The sequence below is a fragment of the Podarcis pityusensis genome (genome assembly GCF_964106645.2).
Source record: "Podarcis pityusensis genome assembly, chromosome: 3".
In the NCBI taxonomy this organism is placed as follows: domain Eukaryota; kingdom Metazoa; phylum Chordata; class Lepidosauria; order Squamata; family Lacertidae; genus Podarcis; species Podarcis pityusensis.
Window position 1 is genome coordinate 98,494,859 of NC_138026.1, and position 21,377 is coordinate 98,516,235.

The following is a 21,377-nucleotide window of genomic DNA, read 5'->3' on the forward strand; positions in this document are numbered from 1 at the left end:
ACTGAGTCACTATTGCTATTAATTAATGGGCCAAATATTAGACGTGGGTACCAAATGCACAAATCCACGTTTCAAAAAAGAGTAACCAGTGCCAGATTACCAAATACACAAAGTAGGCACCAGCCTATGGGCCCAATGCCTTTTAGTGATCCTGCGACAACGGATCAAAATAATATTGATATGATCCTGAAATAAAACTGGTTTATACATATTTATGTATTTGGACATAATTTGCAAGCACCCCCCCCCCCCGATTTTGACTGCCTAGAAGCCTTTGCAGGGTTTAATTGGCCACTGAGAATAACTTGTTTGTTATATTGCTATATAGTTCTTTTGGTATAAAATGACAGTGACTAACCACAGCAATTTCTCTTAAAATACTCAGTGTTCACAATTTAACCCTGAGTGCACCCAATAGCAGGTCTTTAATGTTGTCCTGGTACTGAAAACTTTTGTTCCTTGCCCCTTAATCTGAAATTATGTCCATAGAAAGATATTGCAGGCTCAGTATTGGACCCCAATACCCATCAATCTGCTCCTGTTTCGATGTTCTTGACTGGATATTGTGAACATCAAAACCAATAGGACATTCTGACATGGTCATTACAATTAGGACGGAATGCAATTTGAAGGTTACACTGGTTCATATTGGGAGTGAGATAGAGTTAACAGGAGAACATAATCTCCAGGAGGGATGGGCTCCTAGAAGGAGAAGTGGTTTGGCTTAATGAATCACAGTAAGTGCTAATGTGCTTTATTGTTTCTGGAAGACCAGCAAAGAGCTAGCAAAAAGCTAAGGGGATTTAACACAGGCTGAGAGAAACAAAGCGGTTAAAATGTCCTGCAGTTATATTGTCACCGTGTTTTACTTCAAAGGGAGTGCAAAGATCACTTTTCCTGTTGTAAATGCAATTGGGCAGTGGGTGTACATCACTAAAGACGTGTTGATTGAATCCCACGTGCTCATTGCAGGAGGAAGGCCTTTTACGGAGAAAAAAGGGTGATGGTGGCAGGAAAAGAGGGAAGTTCAGAGGCAGGAATGTTTATGCTTCTTTTATTTGGGTCTCTCACTTGGAGAAATTGCTGTTGACAATAATAAATATGTCGTGAGATGTAATGTGGGCGGCTTTTTAAAAATACAGACATGGAGGCGTAGTGCTATGGAACTGTGCTAAAAGGACATGCTTGTTTCTTTTTCTTCTTCATTCTTTTTCTCTCTTTGCTGTAAACAGGATAAGCTACCCTTGGGAATAAGAATGATTCGGAGCCTCCGCTTCTTCCTACTTGCTGTAGGCCAGTGATTTCCAAACATTCTGGTTATGTACGCACTCAAACTGCTGGTTTGGGAAGCAGTGCACACAATACATTAGCCACAATTCACATCTATGCTGTCATTCCTTATGAAATACTGTGTTTTTGATGCATTTTCCCCAAACCAGCTTTGACTCAGATTTAGAAAAGGAACAACTTACCGTATTTTTTGCCCTATAGGGTGCACCGGCCCATAGGACGCACTTTTTTTTGGGGGGGGGAGGGAAATAAAGGGGAAAAATTTATTTTCCCCCCAGCCCCAAAGAGCAAAGAAGCCATGACAGCGAGTGGGATGGATCCTGCTCGCTGTCCTGGCTTCATTTTTAGCCTCGGGGCTGTGGGTCCGGGAGTGAAGGCGAGGTTGCGTACAACCTCGCCATTGCTCCCGGAGCTTGCCAGGCTGGGGGGATAGCTTCCTGAAGCCTGGAGAGCTAGAGGGGTCAGTGCGCACCGACCCCTCTCGTTCTCCAGGCTTTAGCGAAAGCCTGCATTCGCCCGATAGGATGCACACACATTTCCCCTTCATTTTTGGAGGGGAAAAAGTGCGTCCTATAGGGCGAAAAATATGGTAGCTGGGTTTTAAGCCAACTGTGCGCACACAGCTTTTAAGCCAATAGTGTGCACACAGCACACATCTTCAAGGAGCCCTTTCTATACCTTGTGCTGAGCAACACATGAGTGTCAGAGCTCCTGTGTTACAGAGATTTCTGGAGGACTCTTGGGTGCATATCTAGCTGACAAGGGACGCTACTGGGTCTCATTGCTGCCCCACAGGAACTGAGAGTGCATTCTAGGACATACCCAGCACCTTACCTTTAAATGATATCCATGATGGCAAATTTGGGAACAATGTCTCAGTAGATTTTGGCAGTCAGTTGCTGCACTGAACTGGGGCTAAAATTTGCAAAGTTTCTTCTAGTCTTTTTGTAGGATACATTTAAAGGCAGAAAGTTCAAGCCTAATTTCCACACTTTTTACCTCACTGGGGAATAGGGTTCAAAGTGATTGGAAGATATCTTCAGTGTAATGAAATGATTAGTGAAGGGACCATGCTCACAACAAACTCTTCCTGCTTCCCATGCATTATATAATGCATATAATGTGCCAGGAAAAAGATATTGGTTTTCCAGATTTTACTTACGGATAAAGTAGTTTATGGTGTTTGGAGTTTTAGCCCATCTGCTGCAAAAGTTGTTGCCTGCATGAACATTTCCACCGTTTATTCTGCTAATTGCTACTGTGAAATATACAGATACTTCTTTTTTGAGTACTGAAAGCCAAGTTGGGATTCTATCTATCTATCATCTATCTATCTATCTATCTATCTATCTATCTATCTATCATCTATCTATCATCTCACTATCATCTATCTATCTATCTATCTATCTAATCTATCTATCTATCTATGTGTGTGTTAAGATGTACAAGTTTTCACACTAGTCTCCAAAGTGACTATGTTGTTTAGTTTTAGCTTAATATATAAGTCCTGCTTTCCTATTAAAATAATAAATAAGGTGGCTTACAATAAGACATAATGCAATATAACAAAGCTATAAAATTACAAATGCAATTGTTCCACCCCCCAAAAGGACTATGCCTTTCTCTCCAGTAACTGAGATTATCACCAACATAGAGGCTAACTAAGCAAAAGAAAAACCTTGATAAAGGTTAGATTAAACACTTCAACTTGAATTTTGAACAAGTTGTCTTAGTTTTTGACCAAATAATTATGCTAAGACACATTCTCTCTTCCCTCCCCTTCTCTTTTAAAAGTAGTTTGTACAAGAATTTAGCATTTGCATGCCAGTTTTCAGTTTACTTTGGAAAAGTATTGAATGTGCTGGACTTCTTAAATGAGTTGCTCAAGACCAGTGAATAGAATTCTAAATAACCACCATTATAACTGCAGTATGAAAATATATCTGAGCACATGGTCTCTGAAACTCAAAAGGGTTCCTGAAATTGCAATGGACAGATCAGATAAGTTTCATCTTGAGATAATCAAAAAAGAAAATCAAGCTAGCACACTCCTGATACTCCTTTCCTGACCCGTAATCAAGAATGGGATCATGGACTACAAAGCATTAGTTGAGAAAGATCCAAACCTGATTTATAACCTTCTTCCCTCAAAATGATTATCCTTCTTTCTTTTGTCACAGCAATAATCTTGCTAGGCTTTGTTTCTTTTAGGTATCTATTTCATGGTGCCAGGAGACTTCTGTTATGATTGAGTCAACTCTAGGCCCATTGAGGCAGTTGATCCTTCATGCAACGACATGTTTCAAGAGGGCAGGAGTGGGGTGCAGTTGCTTGGTGCTTAGGTTCCTCTTCTCCTGCAGGCCATTTTGACAGGAGGGTGAGGCCGCCTACCTGCCAGTCACCGGGTGTCATCATGATACCAGGTGAAACATTTTCCTTTGCCCTCTTGGTTTGAAATCAAACCGTGCTGGAAAAGGTTCAGGACTTTTCAAGTGCTGGCAATCAGCTGATTGCTGGTACAGTGGTACCTCTGGTTACGAACTTAATTCGTTCTGGAGGTCCGTTCTTAACCTGAGGTACCACTTTAGCTAATGGGGCCTCCCGCTGCCGCCGCCGCCTGATTTCTCTTCTCATCCTGAGGTAAAGTTCTTAACCCAAGGTATTACTTCCAGGTTAGCGGAGTCTGTAACCTGAGGTGTTTGTAACCCTAGGAACCACTGTACTTGCAAAGCCTAGTGGCAAGAGCTGATGCTAACTGATTTTTCAGGAAATGATCTTTCATGATTTTTCATATTCTTATCAAATAACTACATGATGTTCCTTCAACATTTGGTGAAGCTGTTTGTTGAACAGGAGTAGGCTTGCGTCTGTGGATCAGTTTGGACTTTGGCACAGATCTGTATCCTGCTGTCCGCAAAAACAATGTCGAATTGTGCAGCTGACCAGCTGGTTCCCAAGCTACTAAAATATTTAGAAAAGAGAAGGAAATCACATCCAGTGGAAAAGATTACTTTCTATTTTTTCCTTCTTTTAGTGGTGAGGATAAAGAAGCATTGCAGAAGCCCTTCTTACACGTTCCAAGGAAGGATGAAGGGTTTGCAAGCTATAGATAAGGTTATCACCCTCGACAAAGCTCATAGACTGCGACATTGAGCGTGATGGTTCAGTGACAGAAGTAAGATGTGACAATGGTCAGAGGGATACCAGGACTGAAGTGCAACATTTCTGCATGGACAGCATTATACCAAATACTATCAGATGATTCAGAACACTTTTCTGTATAGAAAAGTTTCATTGGTGGATGTCAAGCCATGCTTGATAAAGGCTTTGTAGCCTAGGATCTTCTTCATTTCCTGAGGAAACCATGGCAGCAGCCCACAGTGCTCCATGCCAACATGAACAGGGGGCAAAGAAAATATTTCTTGCATTGCAGGGGGTTGGACTAGATGACCCTCGGGGCCCCTTCCAGCAATACAATTCTATGATGACCAAAAGTTGCGATAATGAAACATTTCTTCCTTTTGTCTGATGAGCACTGCTTTCCATAGTGGTCATGGCAGGCATCTAGGAGAGAAAGTACATTTGCCCCACCAGAAGAAAACCTACACAAAGACTCTAAAATGATGCAGCAGAAGTCAGCTTCCTCAGCAAGGAAGTGCAAAGAAGAGGGAAAGAGACTTGCCTGCCCCCACCCTCAGTCAGTCCCAGCTGAGCAACTAGCCTCTCCCAGGCCATGACTTTAAGAACAGCAGAAGCAGCTGGGAAGGGAGAAGAGGAGTTGGGGGGGTAGTTTTATAAGTTGTATGTCTTGGTTTCTCAGTTTGATCCTTTTAAGCCACTTCCGCCTTGAGGAGGAGGTGGGGTTGCGAGCTTCACGGCCCCCCCATGTGTGCAGGGGGTGGGAGGCCGGCCCCTGGCGACTGGATGATTCCTGGCTGCGTCACCCCCTAGCCAGCCAATCGGGTTGGTCCGGGGGTGTGGCCTGCCCCATAAAGGCAGGACACAGCTGGAGATCTCCCTCTTTTCTGCCTTCCAGCTGCTCCGGTTTCCCCCCCCCTTTAAGGTTTTCTTTTCTTTGACCTTGCTATGGACTTCGGTTGGTTGCTGTTGAGGGGCCTGGTAGGAATTTTTCCACTTAGCAAATTGGCACCAGCCACTTGGTTTTCGCCTACCTCATAGCACATTGTCACAACTTTCTGGATGTTGGCGGTTAGGCATTGGAATAGTTCTGTAGCTGGAAAGAGGGGAGGTAGCGCCATCACCTGTCCCGCATATTGAAGGGTAGTCCGTTAAAGGATTCCTGGGGGCGTGGCCCTGTCCAAAGCCTAGGGAGGTTAGGGCCTAAGGCATGCCCCCTATCGGTGACTCTGGGGGAGCTCCTAGTTGATATTTTAAATATCCTAGTTTTAGGAGTTAATTTTATCGTGTACTATTGTATTCTAAAAGATTATTGAATATTACTTTATTTAATAGAAGTCATTCCATTTTTAAAGTTATGTTTTATTATGACTTTTTGCATTGGATCAAATTATTGTTGGATGTGTGTTCTTTGTTGTATATTTTGTTGCTGTAGATCGCCTTGTGTATAGTAATGCAGAAAGGTCGTGTACAAATTAAAAGTGAAATGAATTGACAATGTCTAGAAGATAGGGCACAACAGCAGCCAGCGAATGAGGGGTCAAACACTGAGGCAGTCTTGTACTGTTGTTGAACTGCCCTGGACAGGCTTGTGCAGATATGGGAAGTATAAGAACATAGACCAAAAAGCTGCGAGTCCATTCAGGAATGCTCTGTCCCATGAGACTAGGGCCCTGCAGGATTTAACCTCCTTCCGCAGGGCCTGTAAGACAGAGCTTTTCCGCCTGGCTTTCAATTTGAATTTAGCCTGATATTTTATTCCCTTCCCTTCCTCCCCCTCTCCACTCGGATTACCCACTCGGGGACCCCACAGCTAATTCTCCCCTGGCCTCCTTGCTGGCCCAAATAGGAGTAATTTAGCCAGCTAGCCCTGGTGACTATTTAGTGTTTATTGGATGGATTTCCCCCTAAACTGATTTTTGAACTTTGAATTTATTGTTATTCATGCTTTTATACTGTATTTTATGCTGTTTTTTGTTGTATCACAATTAAGTGTTTTAAATTTGTTGTTAGCTGGCCTGAGCCCGGTTTTCTGAACCAGGAAGGGCGGGGTATAAATAAATAAAAATTATTATTATTATTACAGTGGTACCTTGGGGTTACATACGCTTCAGGTTACATATGCTTCAGGTTACAGACTCCGCTATCCCAGAAATAGTGCTTCAAGTTAAGAACTTTGCTTCAGGATGAGAACAGAAATTGGGCTCCGGCGGTGTGGCAGCAGCAGGAGGCCCCATTAGCTAAAATGGTGCTTCAGGTTAAGAACAATTTCAGGTTAAGTACGGACCTCCGGAACGAATTAAGTACTTAAACCGAGGTACCACTGTATTCACAAGGATGCATATCTGCTGAGACTGACTTTGATTGGATAGTTTGAGTTTGGGGAGGGAAATTCCAAATATACTTTTGTCGACTTGGGGGGGGGAGCATTGGGAGCTAGAGCATTCCTGAGCTGGGTGTCAATCTGCTCCTTGAATGGAGTAAGAAAGAGCCTCAAAGAGCTGGGAACTGCTTTGCCCCCAGAGTGAGTGTGTGTGCATGCATGCGCACGCATGTATGTGGGGTGGGAGTCTGTGGTCTAACCCATTACTGTGCCATGCAGCTATTTTATCTAATACTGTGAATGTCTTCTTTTTCAAGCAGATACCAATTTTGTCCTGGGCAATGCCCAGATAGTGGATTGGCCCATTGTGTACAGCAATGATGGATTTTGCAAGCTCTCGGGATACCACAGAGCAGAAGTTATGCAAAAAAGCAGCACCTGCAGGTATTTCAGGGCAGATTTGCTTTCCGTTCGGTAACTTGCAAATGTTGCTTTGTTCTTGCTCGGGTTGAATGAAAACAATCTGATCAGCCCACTGTTCAGTTTAATCTTCCCCAGGCTGTAGAAACCACAGCTGCATTTTGTGGCTGAGAGAGCAGGACTTATTCAAGAGGGAGCTTTTAGGGTAGGGATGAGGAACCTGTAGACCTTTAAATGTTGCTGGGCTCCATCTCCCAGCCACCCCAGCTAGCATGGCCAAAAGCCAGGGGTGATGGGAGTTGTAGTTTAACAGCATCTGGAGAGCCCCAGGTTCCTCATCAAGAGTGTTAGATAATGTGCAGGTTCATCATGTTTGGCACCAGTAAATCACACAGGAAGGATACCAAACATGAAACTAGCAAGATCAAAATGGTTGTGGCACTTCTGTATTCTCTCCTTCTTTTAAGGTACAGTCATATCTCGGGATAAATGTGCTTCAAGTTAAGTATTTTCGGGTTGCGCTCCGTGGCGACCCAGAAGTAATGGAGCGCGTTACTTCTGGGTTTCACCACGCGCGCATGCACAGACGGTCAAAATGATGTCACACGCATGTGTGGAAGCGGCGAAACGCGACCCGCGCATGCGCAGACGTGCGGATGCGGGTTGCGTACACTTCAGGATGCAAACGGGGCTCTGGAACGGATCCCGTTCGCATCCCAAGGTACCACTGTACTTAGCCAGAAAATAAAAAATATTCCATTTTGTACTCACAGCAATCTTGTGGGTACGTTAGTTTGAGAGGCCTTGCCTCACCCAAGGCTGCCTAGATAACTAAACTGGAAACTGCACCCAGGTTTCCCTTGTCAAAGTCCAACATTTCGCTTACTACACTGGGGGCCTTCAAGTCATGACCCATGCTCTTTATGCTCTAAGGTAGTTTGAAACATTGTCATGCTGGCATTTTTTGTGTGCAAACAATTTGGGATGAATGGTCGACAAACTGGCCATCTAGGAATAAGGCTGGCTTCTGTCTGAAAACTACAATTCCCAGGGTTAATAACATAGGAAAAGCCATCTAGATCAATGGTTCATCTAGTCCAGGATCCTGATCTCACAGTGGCCAACCAGATGCCTATGGAACATCCTTAAGCAGAACCTGTGCATTCTTACATCCTGTGGTTTCCAGCATCTGGTGTTCAGGAACATGGCTACTGCCAATGACTAGGCAGAACATAGTCGTCATGGCTAGTAGCCATTGATAGCCTTTCCCCGGTTTCCCGAGAAGAAAAATGTTAAAAATGTGCAGGCAGGCACACACACACACACACACACACACACACACACAGAGGGAGAGAGAGAGAAATGGTGCAACAAAAAGAAGAGAATATAGCGTCGGGGACTGTGCTGCACAGATGAGGAATGGTGGGAGCTTCCCCCTCTCCCTGCTCCTGATCAGGATTCTGAATCTTCCCAGGAGCAGTGGGAGAGTATAGATTTGGAACTGCGGTTAGCAGAGGGACATAGTTCAGAAGACAAAAGTTTGGAGGAACTAGGGGGTGAACAGCTAGGAGAAGAAGAACAGAGAGAGAGAGAGAGAGAGAATTAACAGACTCTGGTTCGCTGGAAAGTGTCCAGCCGTCCAATCCAAGGTCAAGGAGATTAGATAGGGTAGCTGCACAGAAGGCACGGTGGTTGCGAGATCAGGTTGCAAGCAGCGGAAGTGACTAAGGGGGAAGTGGGTGGAAACCTTAATTGGGAGCACCTTTACTCTGAGATGGACTCTTTGTTCTTGAGCTGTTCTTGGGATCATTAAAATCTCTTTAAATGGTAAGAGACAATTTTTGCTTTGTTCTGCTTATCCACAGCCAAAGGGAGGGAGGAAGCCACTCTCCCGAAGCCTGACATATAGTAAGCTGCTTTTTTTTAAATAAAAAAGTCCAAATGCCGTCATGTTTCAAACAAAAGTATCTTCTTCATGGGAATAGTTAGTGTCAACAAACAAGCCCCAGGGGCTAGGTATGCAAATCCTACTGAGAGTACCCTAATAACCATTAATACATTTTTGTAAATGTCTTGTTGTGTCAATATGCCTTGCCTGTGACTGCCTTCTATCTTTGAACGCTTTTCCACTTTCCCTGCAGTTTTATGTACGGAGAGCTGACTGACAAAGACACCATAGATAAAGTTCGACAGACGTTTGAGAACTACGAGATGAACTCCTTTGAAATCTTGATGTACAAGAAGAACAGTAAGTCAGGTTTTTCACTCACCTTTCAACAGGGCCACGTTGAAACCAGAAATGCAGGCAGGAGAGCAGATCATGAGATGTGGTTTAACAAGACATCATCGCTGCTACAGGAATGGCACTGGGAGTACTATTCCCCCCTGCCCTTTCCTTGGCACTAACAAGTTTTCAGGAGGAGGGAGTGATGAGAATTATACCTTTACTTGGAGTACAGGAACAGGATTGCCAATAATGATGTATTGTCAATTGTAACTGGAAGCATCATTGAGTGCAAGTAAACAATCTTTTTATGGAGTTTGGATACCTGACTAATTACAGCAGCCATCACCAACCTGGTGTCCTCAATGCAGACATTGTTGGAATACAAATCCCATCAGCCCCAAGCAATATGTGCTGGTCTTTTACCTCCAGATACTGCTGGACTACAACTCCCATAATCCTTGACCTCTGGCCTGAGGCTGATCTGGAGGGTTGCAGATTCCCTACCCCTGTTTTAAGGGATGGGTATTAAGCATGGTAGACAAGTTGTCTTTCTGCCATTAGTGATCTTCTTATTGAAGAAATCCTGATATGGTGCTGCAGAATCCCAGCATTCTCCAAAACACAGATTTAAAAGCCTAATCCCAAGCCTAGCCTTTAATTTATCCTGGCCTTTGATATCTGAAACACATCCCATTTTTTGTGATTGCATTCTCCCCCCCTTCCCCCTTTTTTTCTTTTATGATTATTACTTTGTAAGAATAAGAATCTTATTTTTATTCTTTTATTTTGACAAAGTAATAATCATAAATAAATAAGAATAAAAATGTGCACCCCACCACCGAGACCATTCTGTTGTAACTATTAAACCTCCCAAAATTTCATTACCTCTTGTGATAGTTTGACCCCGTCTCCGTTTTAAGTTGTAGCTCACACTGGCACCTTAGGGTGAAGGGGGGCAATAAATTAAAATCATTACCATCATTATCATCTGAAGGACAGGGGACATTTATTTTATTTGGGTCTTCCAGCTTCCTCCCACAGGAGGCATGGGAGGCGCTGATGGCCACCAACCTGGATGGCTTTAGAAGAGGATTAGACAAATTCATGGAGGACAGTGCTATCAATGGCTACTAGCAATGATTGTTATCCTCTGGCTCCACTGTCAAGAGACATTATGCCTTTGAATGCCAGTTACAGTGGTACCTCGGGTTACATACATTACATACACTTCAGGTTACAGACTCCGCTAACCCAGAAATAGTACCGCGGCGTGGCAGCAGCAGGAGGCCCCATTAGCTAAAGTGGTGCTTCAGGTTAAGAACAGTTTCAGGTTAAGAACGGACCTCCGGAACGAATTAAGTACTTAACCCAAGGTACCACTGTACTGGGAACTGCAAGTAGGAAGAGTGCCATTGCCCTCAAGTTCTGCTCACAGGTTTCCCATGGGCATCTAGTTGGCCACTGTGAGAACAGAATGTTGGACTAGATGGGCCACTGGTCTGATCTAGCAAGGTTCTTCTTGTGTCCTTCCTGACTGCAAGCCTTAGTGTTGGCAATCTGGTTGCTTGTCTGTTTTCAGAGACTCAGCGTGCTCTTACAAGGACCGAATAATGCCTCCCTACCCGATCGTTGCCTCGCTTGTCATCTTTTATTCATGTTCAGCTTGTTCCCTTCCTGCCTATTATAGTACAGCCTGAAGTACTGCTCCTTCTGAGACAGGATTCTGCTCGGGGCAGTTTTGCAGCACAAAGTGGCCAGCACTAATCTGTAGGAAAGGATAAGAGCACCGGGAGAACCACTCAGATTCGTTGGACTCCTTTTGTTCCGTACAGGGATGTACACCTCACCTGAAGTTTCAGGGCTACCTGGAGGTGTCAGGGATTGAACCTGGGACCTACTGCAGGCAAAACAGATGCTCTGCCACTGAGCTGTGGGCCTGGATAGCTCAGTTGGTTAGAGCATAGTGCTCTAACCATAGTGCTCTAACCATAGTTTAGAGGTCCCGGGCCCTAAGGAAGTCAGACTATCCTCCACCAGGGCCAGGGCCTTTTCAGTGATGGCTCCAACCTGGTGGAATGATCTGTCCCATTAGACTAGGGCCCTTCAGGATTTAACCTCCTTCCGTCAGGCCTGTAAGACAGAGCTATTCCGCCTGGCCTTTAATTTGAATTCAGCCTGATCTTTTATTTCCCTTCTCTTCCCTCCCCCTCCCCTTTTATGAAGATCACCCACTCTGAGACCCCACAGCTAATTCTCCTCTGGCCTCCTTGCTGGCCCAAGTAGGACCAGTTCAGCCAACTAGCCCTGGGGATTATCTAATTGATTTTTTATTTTTATTGTTATTCATGTTTTTATTCTGTATTTTATGCTTCTTTTATAGTTAAGGGTTTTAAAGTGTTTTAAATTTGTTGTTAGCCACCCTGAGCCTGGTTTTTGAACCAGGAAGGGTGGGGTATAAACAAAAATTTATTATTATTTATTATGATAACACCAAGGTTGCAGGTTCGATCCCCACACGGGACAGCTACATATTCCTGCATTGCAGGGGGCTGGACTAGATGATCCACAGGGTCCCTTCCAACTCTGCAGTTCTATGATTCCCCACAAGTCCTGTTGGTGTTAGTTTAAATCTATTGCACCCCCCCACCCCCAGAACTCATTTAAAAGCGTACTAAAGAGACAACCAACCGATACATCATTTCAAAAGAGCTGTTGGGCTGAAGACTTATTTTTCTTCTTTAACCACTTTTCAGATATTTCTAGTTCAACAGAGTAACCTCAGCCCTTTCTGATTCTTCCTCGGGGGAATGAAATAGGATTTCTTCATCTTAACATGTAGCGTTCTAACCTATTGACCCTCTTCTCAGCCAGCCCACGGATGGGTTCGATGGTAGACAAGCGTGAAGGAAGAAGCCTTTTAAGACACTGGAAATGGCTTTGCTGGGTCTATCAGCCTAACCGCACTATGCTTTCCTCCCGGGAAGCTGTGAAGGGCCAGCCCCCCCCCCCCCCCCGCTTCTCACTATGTGTTCTGCTTGCTAGGATGGAGCAGTCAGTACCTCGCAGAATTTCCGGTGCATTAATCTTAAAAGCAGTCGGTCAGATGCAAGAGATTTCGCTCGGCTTATGTATCTAAAAACTTCGTTATCGCCCGCATGGCCTGCCTAACCCATCCCAATCGCAGACACTCGACTTGCTCACTAATGAATCCTGGGCAGAATGCGCAGCTTCCTGCATCATGTACAGCAGCAGCATTAAAAATGAATAGTGTAATATTGATTGAGGGAGTTTCAAAGGTCAGCTGTAACTATTATGTAACCAAAACTCAGCCGTCTGCTTTGCCATAGCCAGTAATTAAAGGAGAGGTGACACATGCCTAGCTTTCGTAGCAGGCCTGGTGTGTAGCTGGTATATCTGGCTGGGGTAGCATTTAGTGCAAGCCTATACATGTCTATTCAAAAGTAAGCCACACTGAATTCAGTGGGACTTACTCCCAAGTAAATGTGATTTAAAGGGAGGGTGGGAGGCTTATAGAATTGTTGAGCTGGAAGGGACCCTGACGACTATCTAGTCCAACCCCCTGTAATGTAGGAATATGCAGCTATCCCACACAGGGTTCAAACCTGCAACCTTGGCATTATCAGCATCACACTCTAACCAACTGAGCTATCCAGGCTTGGGGAAGCTGGGTAGGTGGGAGGTGGTTTGAGGTGTCTGAACAAGCCAGGAATTCATCTGTTGCTCTGGTGTTTAGCCAAGTCATAGAATTATTTTATTTTTATATTGTAATTATTAGTACCGGCTGATGACTTGCCTTCTAAGCCGCTGTCTCAAGGCGTGTTGCATATAAGATAATTGTAAATGGTTAAAAGCAACAAGTATATTTAAAACAAGGCGAAAACCCTAACAAGCAGGAAAGACCCAGCTGGGGAAGCCTGTTGGAATAAAGCAGTCTTCATTTGTTCCCAGAAAGTGCAGATAGTGGGCACCTCTTGTATTTCAACAGGAACACTGTTCCACAGGACAGGGGCAGCCACACTGAAAAGCCCTCCTCCAAGTTCAGTGGAGTGAGCTTCTGAGATCTTTGGAACTCTCCTGCCGACGGCAGTGATCTGCTCTGTATGTAAAAGATAAGGCGGTCTCTCATGTAACCCAGTCCTGAGCTTCATACAGCCTTATATGTTAGTTATACAGTCGTACCTTGGCTCCCGAACGCCTTGAGCGTTGAACGTTTTGGCTCCTGAACGATCAAAAACTGGAAGTCAATGTTCTGGTTTTCGAACATTCTTTCAGAAGCCGAACATCCGGCGGGGCTTCTGCGGCTTCCGATTGGCTGCAGGAGCTTCCTGCAGCCAATCAGAAGCTGCACTTCGGAAGTCGAACATTTCATAAGTCAAATGGACCTCTGGAACTGATTCTCTTCGACTTCTGAGATATGACTGTATGGGCCTTATATGTCAGCCCCTTGACTTTGGCCCAGTAGCTGATTGGCAGACACTGTAAATCCTTCAGGGTCTTATGCACCTGTGGTAATTCGCTCCCATGAGCAATTTAGCCACCACATTCCACAGCAGCTTCAGCCTTTGGAGAAACCCCAAGGCTGGCCCTACATATTTATTTGCTTTTTAAAAAGATAATAATCTTGCTTTTCAGACGATTGCTTTCTCCCAAAGTGGCTAATGCCAAGGAGAAGGATACTGGAGGGAAAAGGGAAGTCTGTTTTTAAGGCCAGAACAAACTGCTGAGCTATCATTTTGTGAGGAGGCATTTTTATCCATGCCGATCTCCCCTTGCTGATGCCCTTGCCTGAATAGCAATTGATGGCCCTTGTTCCTTTGAATGATGGATGGGGCCAGAATGCCCTTGCTTCTTGCATCTGCGGTCCCAGGGCAACTGTCAGTCAGAGCAGAGTGTTCTTCTGGTCAAAGAGCAGAAGGAAGTGGTCTCCCTGCAGCTGCTTCTTCTTTGGCTGGTGGAAGTTGGTCTCCATCTTGCTGTGACGTTCTTCTTAGGAGGCAGGAGTGGAACCTCATAGTCACCTTAGTGCCCTGGCTGATGGTAGGTGGGGGTAGAGTGTGCTGCCTTCAACTCTGTGGCCCCAGGGAAATTTTAAAGCTTTAAAGCTCACCTCGACTCTGAGGCGAACTTTATGACCCCTCCAAACCTTATATCCAAGCTTCGCGAGTTTTCCCAACGTTCCTCTCTAAACTGAGACGAAACAGGGTTATGTAATGTGAGACAGGCATCATAATTTATACATGTTGTGATGATTTTATTGGGAAGGGAATCTGGATCAGCTGCCCTGAGCGGTGTATTTACACTAGAATGGTGGGATATGAATGCTCTAGTAAACAAATAAAATAAATTATGTCAATGCAGACTATCTGTTCGTTTCATGGAGAGTATACACAGTCTAGGCTATGTGATTACGGTATTTGTAGCACCCAAAGACCCCCCCCCCAACAATTGCATTTCAACAGTGACCTCAATTTCTGCATTTTGTGACTGGTTGCAAACAGATCCATTCTCTCTCTCTCTCTATATATATATAAAAGAGAGTTGAAAGGAGCAAGATAGCACCATTATTTCCCTTGATGAACATCCTTCTTTCTTTTGAACTACTCTGGCCTCCGTTCAAAGAAGGTTTGCATGCTTTTGAAGCAAAACCAAAATTCTCATTCCTTCTCTTGTAATGTTGGACTTCTTGCAGGTAGTAGAATGCCAGGATTCCAATGGGAAAAGGTGGGGGCAGGGAGGGGGCTTACTTCTTTTATTGCATCCTTGTACTGTTGTTTTGTTGTTAGCCGCCCTGAGCCCGGCTTCGGCTGGGGAGGGCGGGATATAAATAAAATTTATTATTATTATTATTATTATTATTAATCATCAGAAGTACAGGAATGTGCTTCCGCTGACCAACCAAACTAACCAAATCAATGAAGATATCTGCATCATTGGAAATCTAATTTACAGATGGGAACTGCAACGAAAAGTTGCAGCATGGAGTGCTTCCTGTTCAGGATTCCAGCCACTCCGTTCTCATTTCCCCCAGTTTCCCATTCCCTCTCTCTCACTGACAGCGAGCATTCTATAGCCGCTTACTATGCTCAGTACTCATTGGGTTTGGGGTGTGTGTGTTCCACTCCCCCTTCGGGTTTTCCCCCCTTAATATTTTGCATAGTTCTGCAAATGCCAAGTTTTCCTCAAGCCTGCTTAAACCTTCCTCTTGTGCAAAGATTGTGCTGATTTGATGTGGGAACTGTGGCTGGCTAAGGGGGCCGAGAGCTATTCGAAGACTTCCCCTCCCAGAACTACAGTTCCCAGAGTTTCTTGGGCAGAAAGTCTGATTCTTAAACCACTCTGTCAATTGTAACTCTGTGAGGGAAGTAAGGAGGAGTTTGGATTTGATATCCCACTTTATCACTACCTGAAGGAGTCTCAAAGTGGCTAACATTCTCCTTTCCCTTCCTCTCCCACAACAAACACTCTGTGAGGTGAGTGGGGCTGAGAGACTTCAGAGAAGCGTGACTGGCCCAAGGTCACCCAGCAGCTGCATGTGGAGGAGCAGGGAATCAAACCCGGTTCACCAGATTACGAGTCCACTGCTCTTAACCACTACACCACACTGGCTCTCCCAGTCAATAAGAGTCAATAACTCTCAGTACCCTCAACACACTACAACTCCCAGGATTCTTTGGGGGAAGCCATGGCTGTTAAAGTGGTATAATTGTGATTTAGATGTGTGGTGGGGCTCCCTGGGGCTTGGTGGGCCTCACAGAGAGTAGTCAAAGGGTGAATGTGACCTGTGGACCACATGCTGTCCACTGATGCCGTACAAGTTACTGAGAAGTAAGCCCCATTGAATTCAATGGGACACATTCCCAGGTAAGTGGGTATATGTTTGCAGTCAGTTGTTTCTGCTGTTCTGCTGCCACCATATAACCTTTTGTCCTTCTGTTTGTTTGCTGAAGCAATGCCTCTCCCCGTAAAACAATATGGTTGGCATGCTATACAGCTTTTATGTCATTGACCAGTTTTTTGTGTGTGTTGTTTTTCCCCCCAGGGACTCCTGTTTGGTTCTTTGTGAAAATTGCTCCAATTCGAAATGAACAGGACAAAGTTGTTTTGTTTCTTTGCACGTTCAGTGACATAACAGCTTTCAAGCAGCCAATAGAGGATGATTCGTGCAAAGGTTTGTTCTTGGCTCTTTATTTTTTTTGGGGGAACACAAATGCATATTTTAAATATATACAGTGGTACCTTGGTTTGCAACCGTTTTGGATTACAACCATTTTGGATTACAAGCACATCAAACCCAGAAGTACTTGTCCCTTTTTTTTTGGATTACAACCCTTTTTGTTTTTGGAGGCCCCATTGGTGAAAGCACGCCTTGGGTTACAACCTATTTTGGTTTCCAACCGGACCTCCAGAACAGATTATGGTTGTAAACCAAGGTACCACTCTATATATTCTGGTTTTTAAAAATTCAGCGTAACCTAATTTCGCATAGATTTCTTTGCTCTGTCCATAGAATTATTAAGAATCAGACTGAAGTAACTACAAATCAATGTATTTGTTAAAAGCCTTTATAACGCTGAGTGTGGTTAGGAGACCCCTAGTTTCCTCCCAAAGCTACAATACCCAGAGTTCCCAAAGAAGAGGGAATGATTGACCTAATAATTCTCAGGAGCTTCAACAAACTTCAGCTCCCAGAATCCTTTGGGGGAAGCCATGACTGATTAAAGTCGTATCACAGTGCTTCAAATGTGTGGTGCAAATGTGGCCTTAAGAGAATAATGGGGAGGGACTATAACACTGCAGGGACGTGGGTGGCACTGTGGGTTAAACCACAGAGCCTAGGACTTGCCGATCAGAAGGTCAGTGGTTCGAATCCTCGCGACGGGGTGAGCTCCCATTGTTCGGTCCCTGCTCCTGCCAACCTAGCAGTTCAAAAGCACGACAAAAGTGCAAGTAGATAAATAGGTACCGCTCCAGCGGGAAGGTAAACAGAGTTTCCGTGCGCTGCTCTGGTTTGCCAGAAGCGGCTTAGTCATGCTGGCCACATGACCCGGAAGCTGTATGCCGGCTCCCTCAGCTAATAAAGCGAGATGAGCGCCGCAACCCCAGAGTCGGCCACGACTGGACCTAATGGTCAGGGGTCCCTTTACCTTTACCTTTACCTTTATAACACTGCAAGTGGACATGCCATGGTTGGCCTCTGAGACCCCTGCAGGGCCCACCAACTCTGAAACATTTCTCCATTGAACCAGGAGCATCCCTTTAAAACTTTTCTGGCACTGAGAGAAAAGGGCCTCTGCTGATGTTTTCAAGGAGCCACCATTTAAATTTCCTCACAGTGTCCTCTGGTCTGCTCCTGGCATAGCATCGCTCCTGCGATACACTGCAGCAAAGCCAGCTGTGCAGCAATTAAATAGCTGCCCACTAAAGGAGGCAGCAGTAGCCTGGCACACCTCACAGTGCCTCCAGGATCTGTTGCTGCCATTCACCCCACCACCACTCCCACTGACCTCTGGGCTGCATGGTAAACTTCCCCAAGAATTGGGAGAAGGAAAGAGCAAGTAGGTGCCTAGCAGTTGTGTGTGTGTCTGTGTGTCCCTGTGTGGCGGGGGAGCATTCAGCAATGGGGAGCAGGGAGAGACACTGACAGTGGGGGGAAATGTGCACACCTGACTATCCATCAGGGTGGAGAGGGAGAGTGACCACAGCCATGGGAAATGCAGCATATGACATTTCCCAAGGCTCCCTTAAACCAGGAATTGGTCCTGCATGTATAATAATAATAATAATAATAATAATAATAATAATAATACTGCTACTAATAATAATAATAATAAATTTATATCCCGCCCATCTGGCTGGGTTTCCCCAGCCACTCTGGGCAGCTCACAGCATATATAAAAACACAACAAAACAGCAAATATTACAAAACGGAATAGTCTATACAGCAAACAAACAAACTAATAAATTAATAAAGGACCCCTGACCGTTAAGTCCAGTCGCAGACGACTCTGGGGTTGCAGCGCTCATCTCGCTTCACTGGCCGAGGGAGCCGGTGTTTCTCCGCAGACAGCTTCTGGGTCATGTGACCAGCATGACTGAGCTGCTTCTGGCAAAACCAGACCAGCGCATGGAAACGCTGTTTATCTTCCCGCCGGAGCGGTACCTATTTATTTCAAACTGCTTTCAAACTGCTAGGTTGGCAAGCGGGGACCAAGCAACGGGAGCTCCTCCCCGTCGCGGGGATTCGAACTGCCAACCTTCTGATGGGCAAGTCCTAGGCTCTGTGGTTTAGACCACAGCACCACCCATGTCCCTTTAATAAATTAATAGAAAGCAACAACAACAACCACCATATTACAGTGATACCCAAATTTAAATAACCACCAACCCCAACTCAACATTTAACCAACACCAACCCAACAAAAGCAGATAAGAGGAACCAAAATTAGAACTGTTTAAGACATTTTAGCCAGTTGCCCCAACCCAAGAGTTGTTCCAGCAATGTCCCAGTGGCCTCCCGGGAGTCTTTTAGCTGTTCAGGGTGAGTCTGGGCTCTGCCCCCTAGGCCAAGTGGAAATGGGCCTTGCAGCAGGGAGCTGGTCTTCCTTCTAGCACTTGCAGAAGATCCCAGGTTCAATTCCTGGCATCACCAGTTAGAAGGATCATTTACTGAGACCCAGGAGAGTTACTTCCAATCAGAGTAGGCAGTATTGTATTAGGGATGCGGGTGGCGCTGTGGGTTAAACCACAGAGCCTAGGACTTGCCGATCAGAAGGTCGGCAGTTCGAATCCCCGCAATGGGGTGAGCTCCCGTTGCTTGGTCCCTGCTCCTGCCAACCTAGCAGTTCAAAAACACGTCAAAGTGCAAGTAGATAAATAGGTACCACTCCAGCGGGAAGGTAAACGGTGTTTCCGTGTGCTGCTCTGGTTCGCCAGAAGTGGCTTAGTCATGCTTGCCACATGACCCGGAAGCTGTCTGCTGACAAACGCTGGCTCCCTTGGCCAATAAAGCGAGATGAGCGCCGCAACCCCAGAGTCGGTCATGACTGGACCTAATGGTCAGGGGTCCCCATTACCCCCTTTAAGGATGGGTTTCTATATTTTTTTTAATTTAGCAGTCTAGAGAAAGCTGCCCAGCGAGGAGTTGTTGTGCTTGGAATTTGGGAAACTCGAGTTCAGATCCCTGCTCAGCTATGAAGTTGTCTTAGATGGCTTTCAGGAAGCTACTGTTTCTCCGTGTGATGCATACCTCTCAGGATTGCTACTGTTGTTTATTATTATCGATTGCAAAATTAAATCCTAGACAAAGCTCTCAAAGTGGTTTAACGATAAAGTATGATATAAATCAATACAAATGCAATCCTTTAAAACAGGCCTCAATGAAGTTACATTTAAATCAAGACAGGAGATAAAAGCAGTTATCCACTCAATAAGTAACTAGGGAAGGTTAGGATCTCTGGCTCCTTGTGTGACATAGCTGTGATCACTGCTAATGTAACCAAAGACAGAAACTGGCATCACTATTGAGTAGCTTCCTATTAAAAGGTTAGCTATTGATTTGCCCAAGTGATTGTGAGTAACTGAAGCAGATGTGTGCCTAGTTAGTGACTAGGGACAGAAAAATTCAGGAAAGTGAAGAGGGGCCTATTATCTTGAGATGACATAGGGGGAGACAGATGAAACAGCAGGAAGAAGCTGCTGTTCATTTCGAGCGCAGATGCTAGAAATGCTAATGTTTAAAGAAATTATAGATCTGCTGTCCCCCATAAGCTTCTCAATTATCAGCTAATGTTTGGGATGCACATCACAGAGCTGATTCGCTTTTTAAAGCTGCCTATGATCACCTTGTAAATGAAACAAATGGGAATCTGTAGAAGGACACGTACTAAATGTAGGTTCTTGAAAAAAATGTCCAGAGCAGTTACGAGAGGGAGAGAGACTGAGATGTAAGAGTCCTTACTGTGATGCAAATCCCAGCTTTGTGCATATGCCGCTTCTGACCCAACTAGGTGCCCCACAGTAGGTCGTAATGAGTCCTGGACTCTTCCATAAAAGTTTTGGGAAGGATTCTGGGCTTACTCCAGCTTTGGATGCTGCATCTTTCTTCCTATTTCCCTTTTTAATTGCTCCTTCCATCTCACTTTCATGAGGTCATTGCTCCTTGAGGGAGGGGACGAGTGGTGGCACTATAAGTAGGCATGAGGAACCTCAGGCTGGGGGGCCAAATGTGGCCCTGCAAGCCCCTCTATCTGGCCCTTAGGACTCAACCTATGTTCTGCTTCCTCCTCAGTCACACCTTCTCTCTCCAGGCCACCCCACCCCCCGGCCTTGCTTCACAATCTCTTTTTGCTTGGCTGGAATATGTCATCAGACTTTGATAATGCCTTTTGGTTGCCTGGATGGAGTGTGTGTGTGTGTGTGTGTGTGAGAGAGAGAGAGAGAGAGAGAGAGAGAAAGAAAGAAAGAGAAAACAGAGGTTTTGCCCTCTTTTGCCTCAGGCCACCGGATGTGCCCCCTCCCCGAAGAATACCCAAGTGGGAATGTGGCCCTCAATCTGATAACAGTTCCTGTCCCATGCGCCAGAGTCAAGTTGAGGGTCAAACAATGGCAGGCCTGGGATATGGGCCTCAGCATTCTGCTGTGGGGTCAGCCAGTGTTCAGGACTGGAGAGGAGGTCAGGACCAAACAGGAGACAGGATAAAAACCCCCAAGAGTATCCAAGGATGCAGGAACACACCAGGAGCATCTTATTGCTCAAGCAAGGCTCAGCTGAATCACGAAGTCCTCTTAAAGTATAGGAAGCCTGCAAATGGTCAGCCCAGGTTTTGACAATTCTTCCCTGTGGAGCTGCCAGGGGAGTTGCACTCGGGTCGTGCAGCAGCTGAGGATGACTGAGCCCTACCTTGAATAAAGTGTGCTAGCTGGACCAGTGGTCTGACGGAGAATAAGAGGCCTTCTTAT

At 45.2% G+C, this 21,377-nt stretch overlaps 1 protein-coding gene across 6 annotated transcripts in view; it reads left to right on the forward strand.

Moving 5' to 3' along the window:
* KCNH1 (potassium voltage-gated channel subfamily H member 1) overlaps positions 1 to 21,377 on the forward strand; it is a 227,407-nt gene that overhangs the window by 21,314 nt on the left and 184,716 nt on the right. For 4 of the 6 annotated variants that reach the window (XM_081000504.1, XM_081000505.1, XM_081000507.1 and 1 more), the window contains exons 2-4: positions 7,069 to 7,195; positions 9,313 to 9,419; positions 16,459 to 16,587. In XM_081000504.1, coding sequence (XP_080856630.1) covers positions 7,069 to 7,195; positions 9,313 to 9,419; positions 16,459 to 16,587 — 363 coding nt within the window. The remainder of the gene's footprint in view (positions 1 to 7,068; positions 7,196 to 9,312; positions 9,420 to 16,458; positions 16,588 to 21,377) is intronic. The other 2 variants (XM_081000508.1, XM_081000509.1) reach the window with 1 other exon arrangement.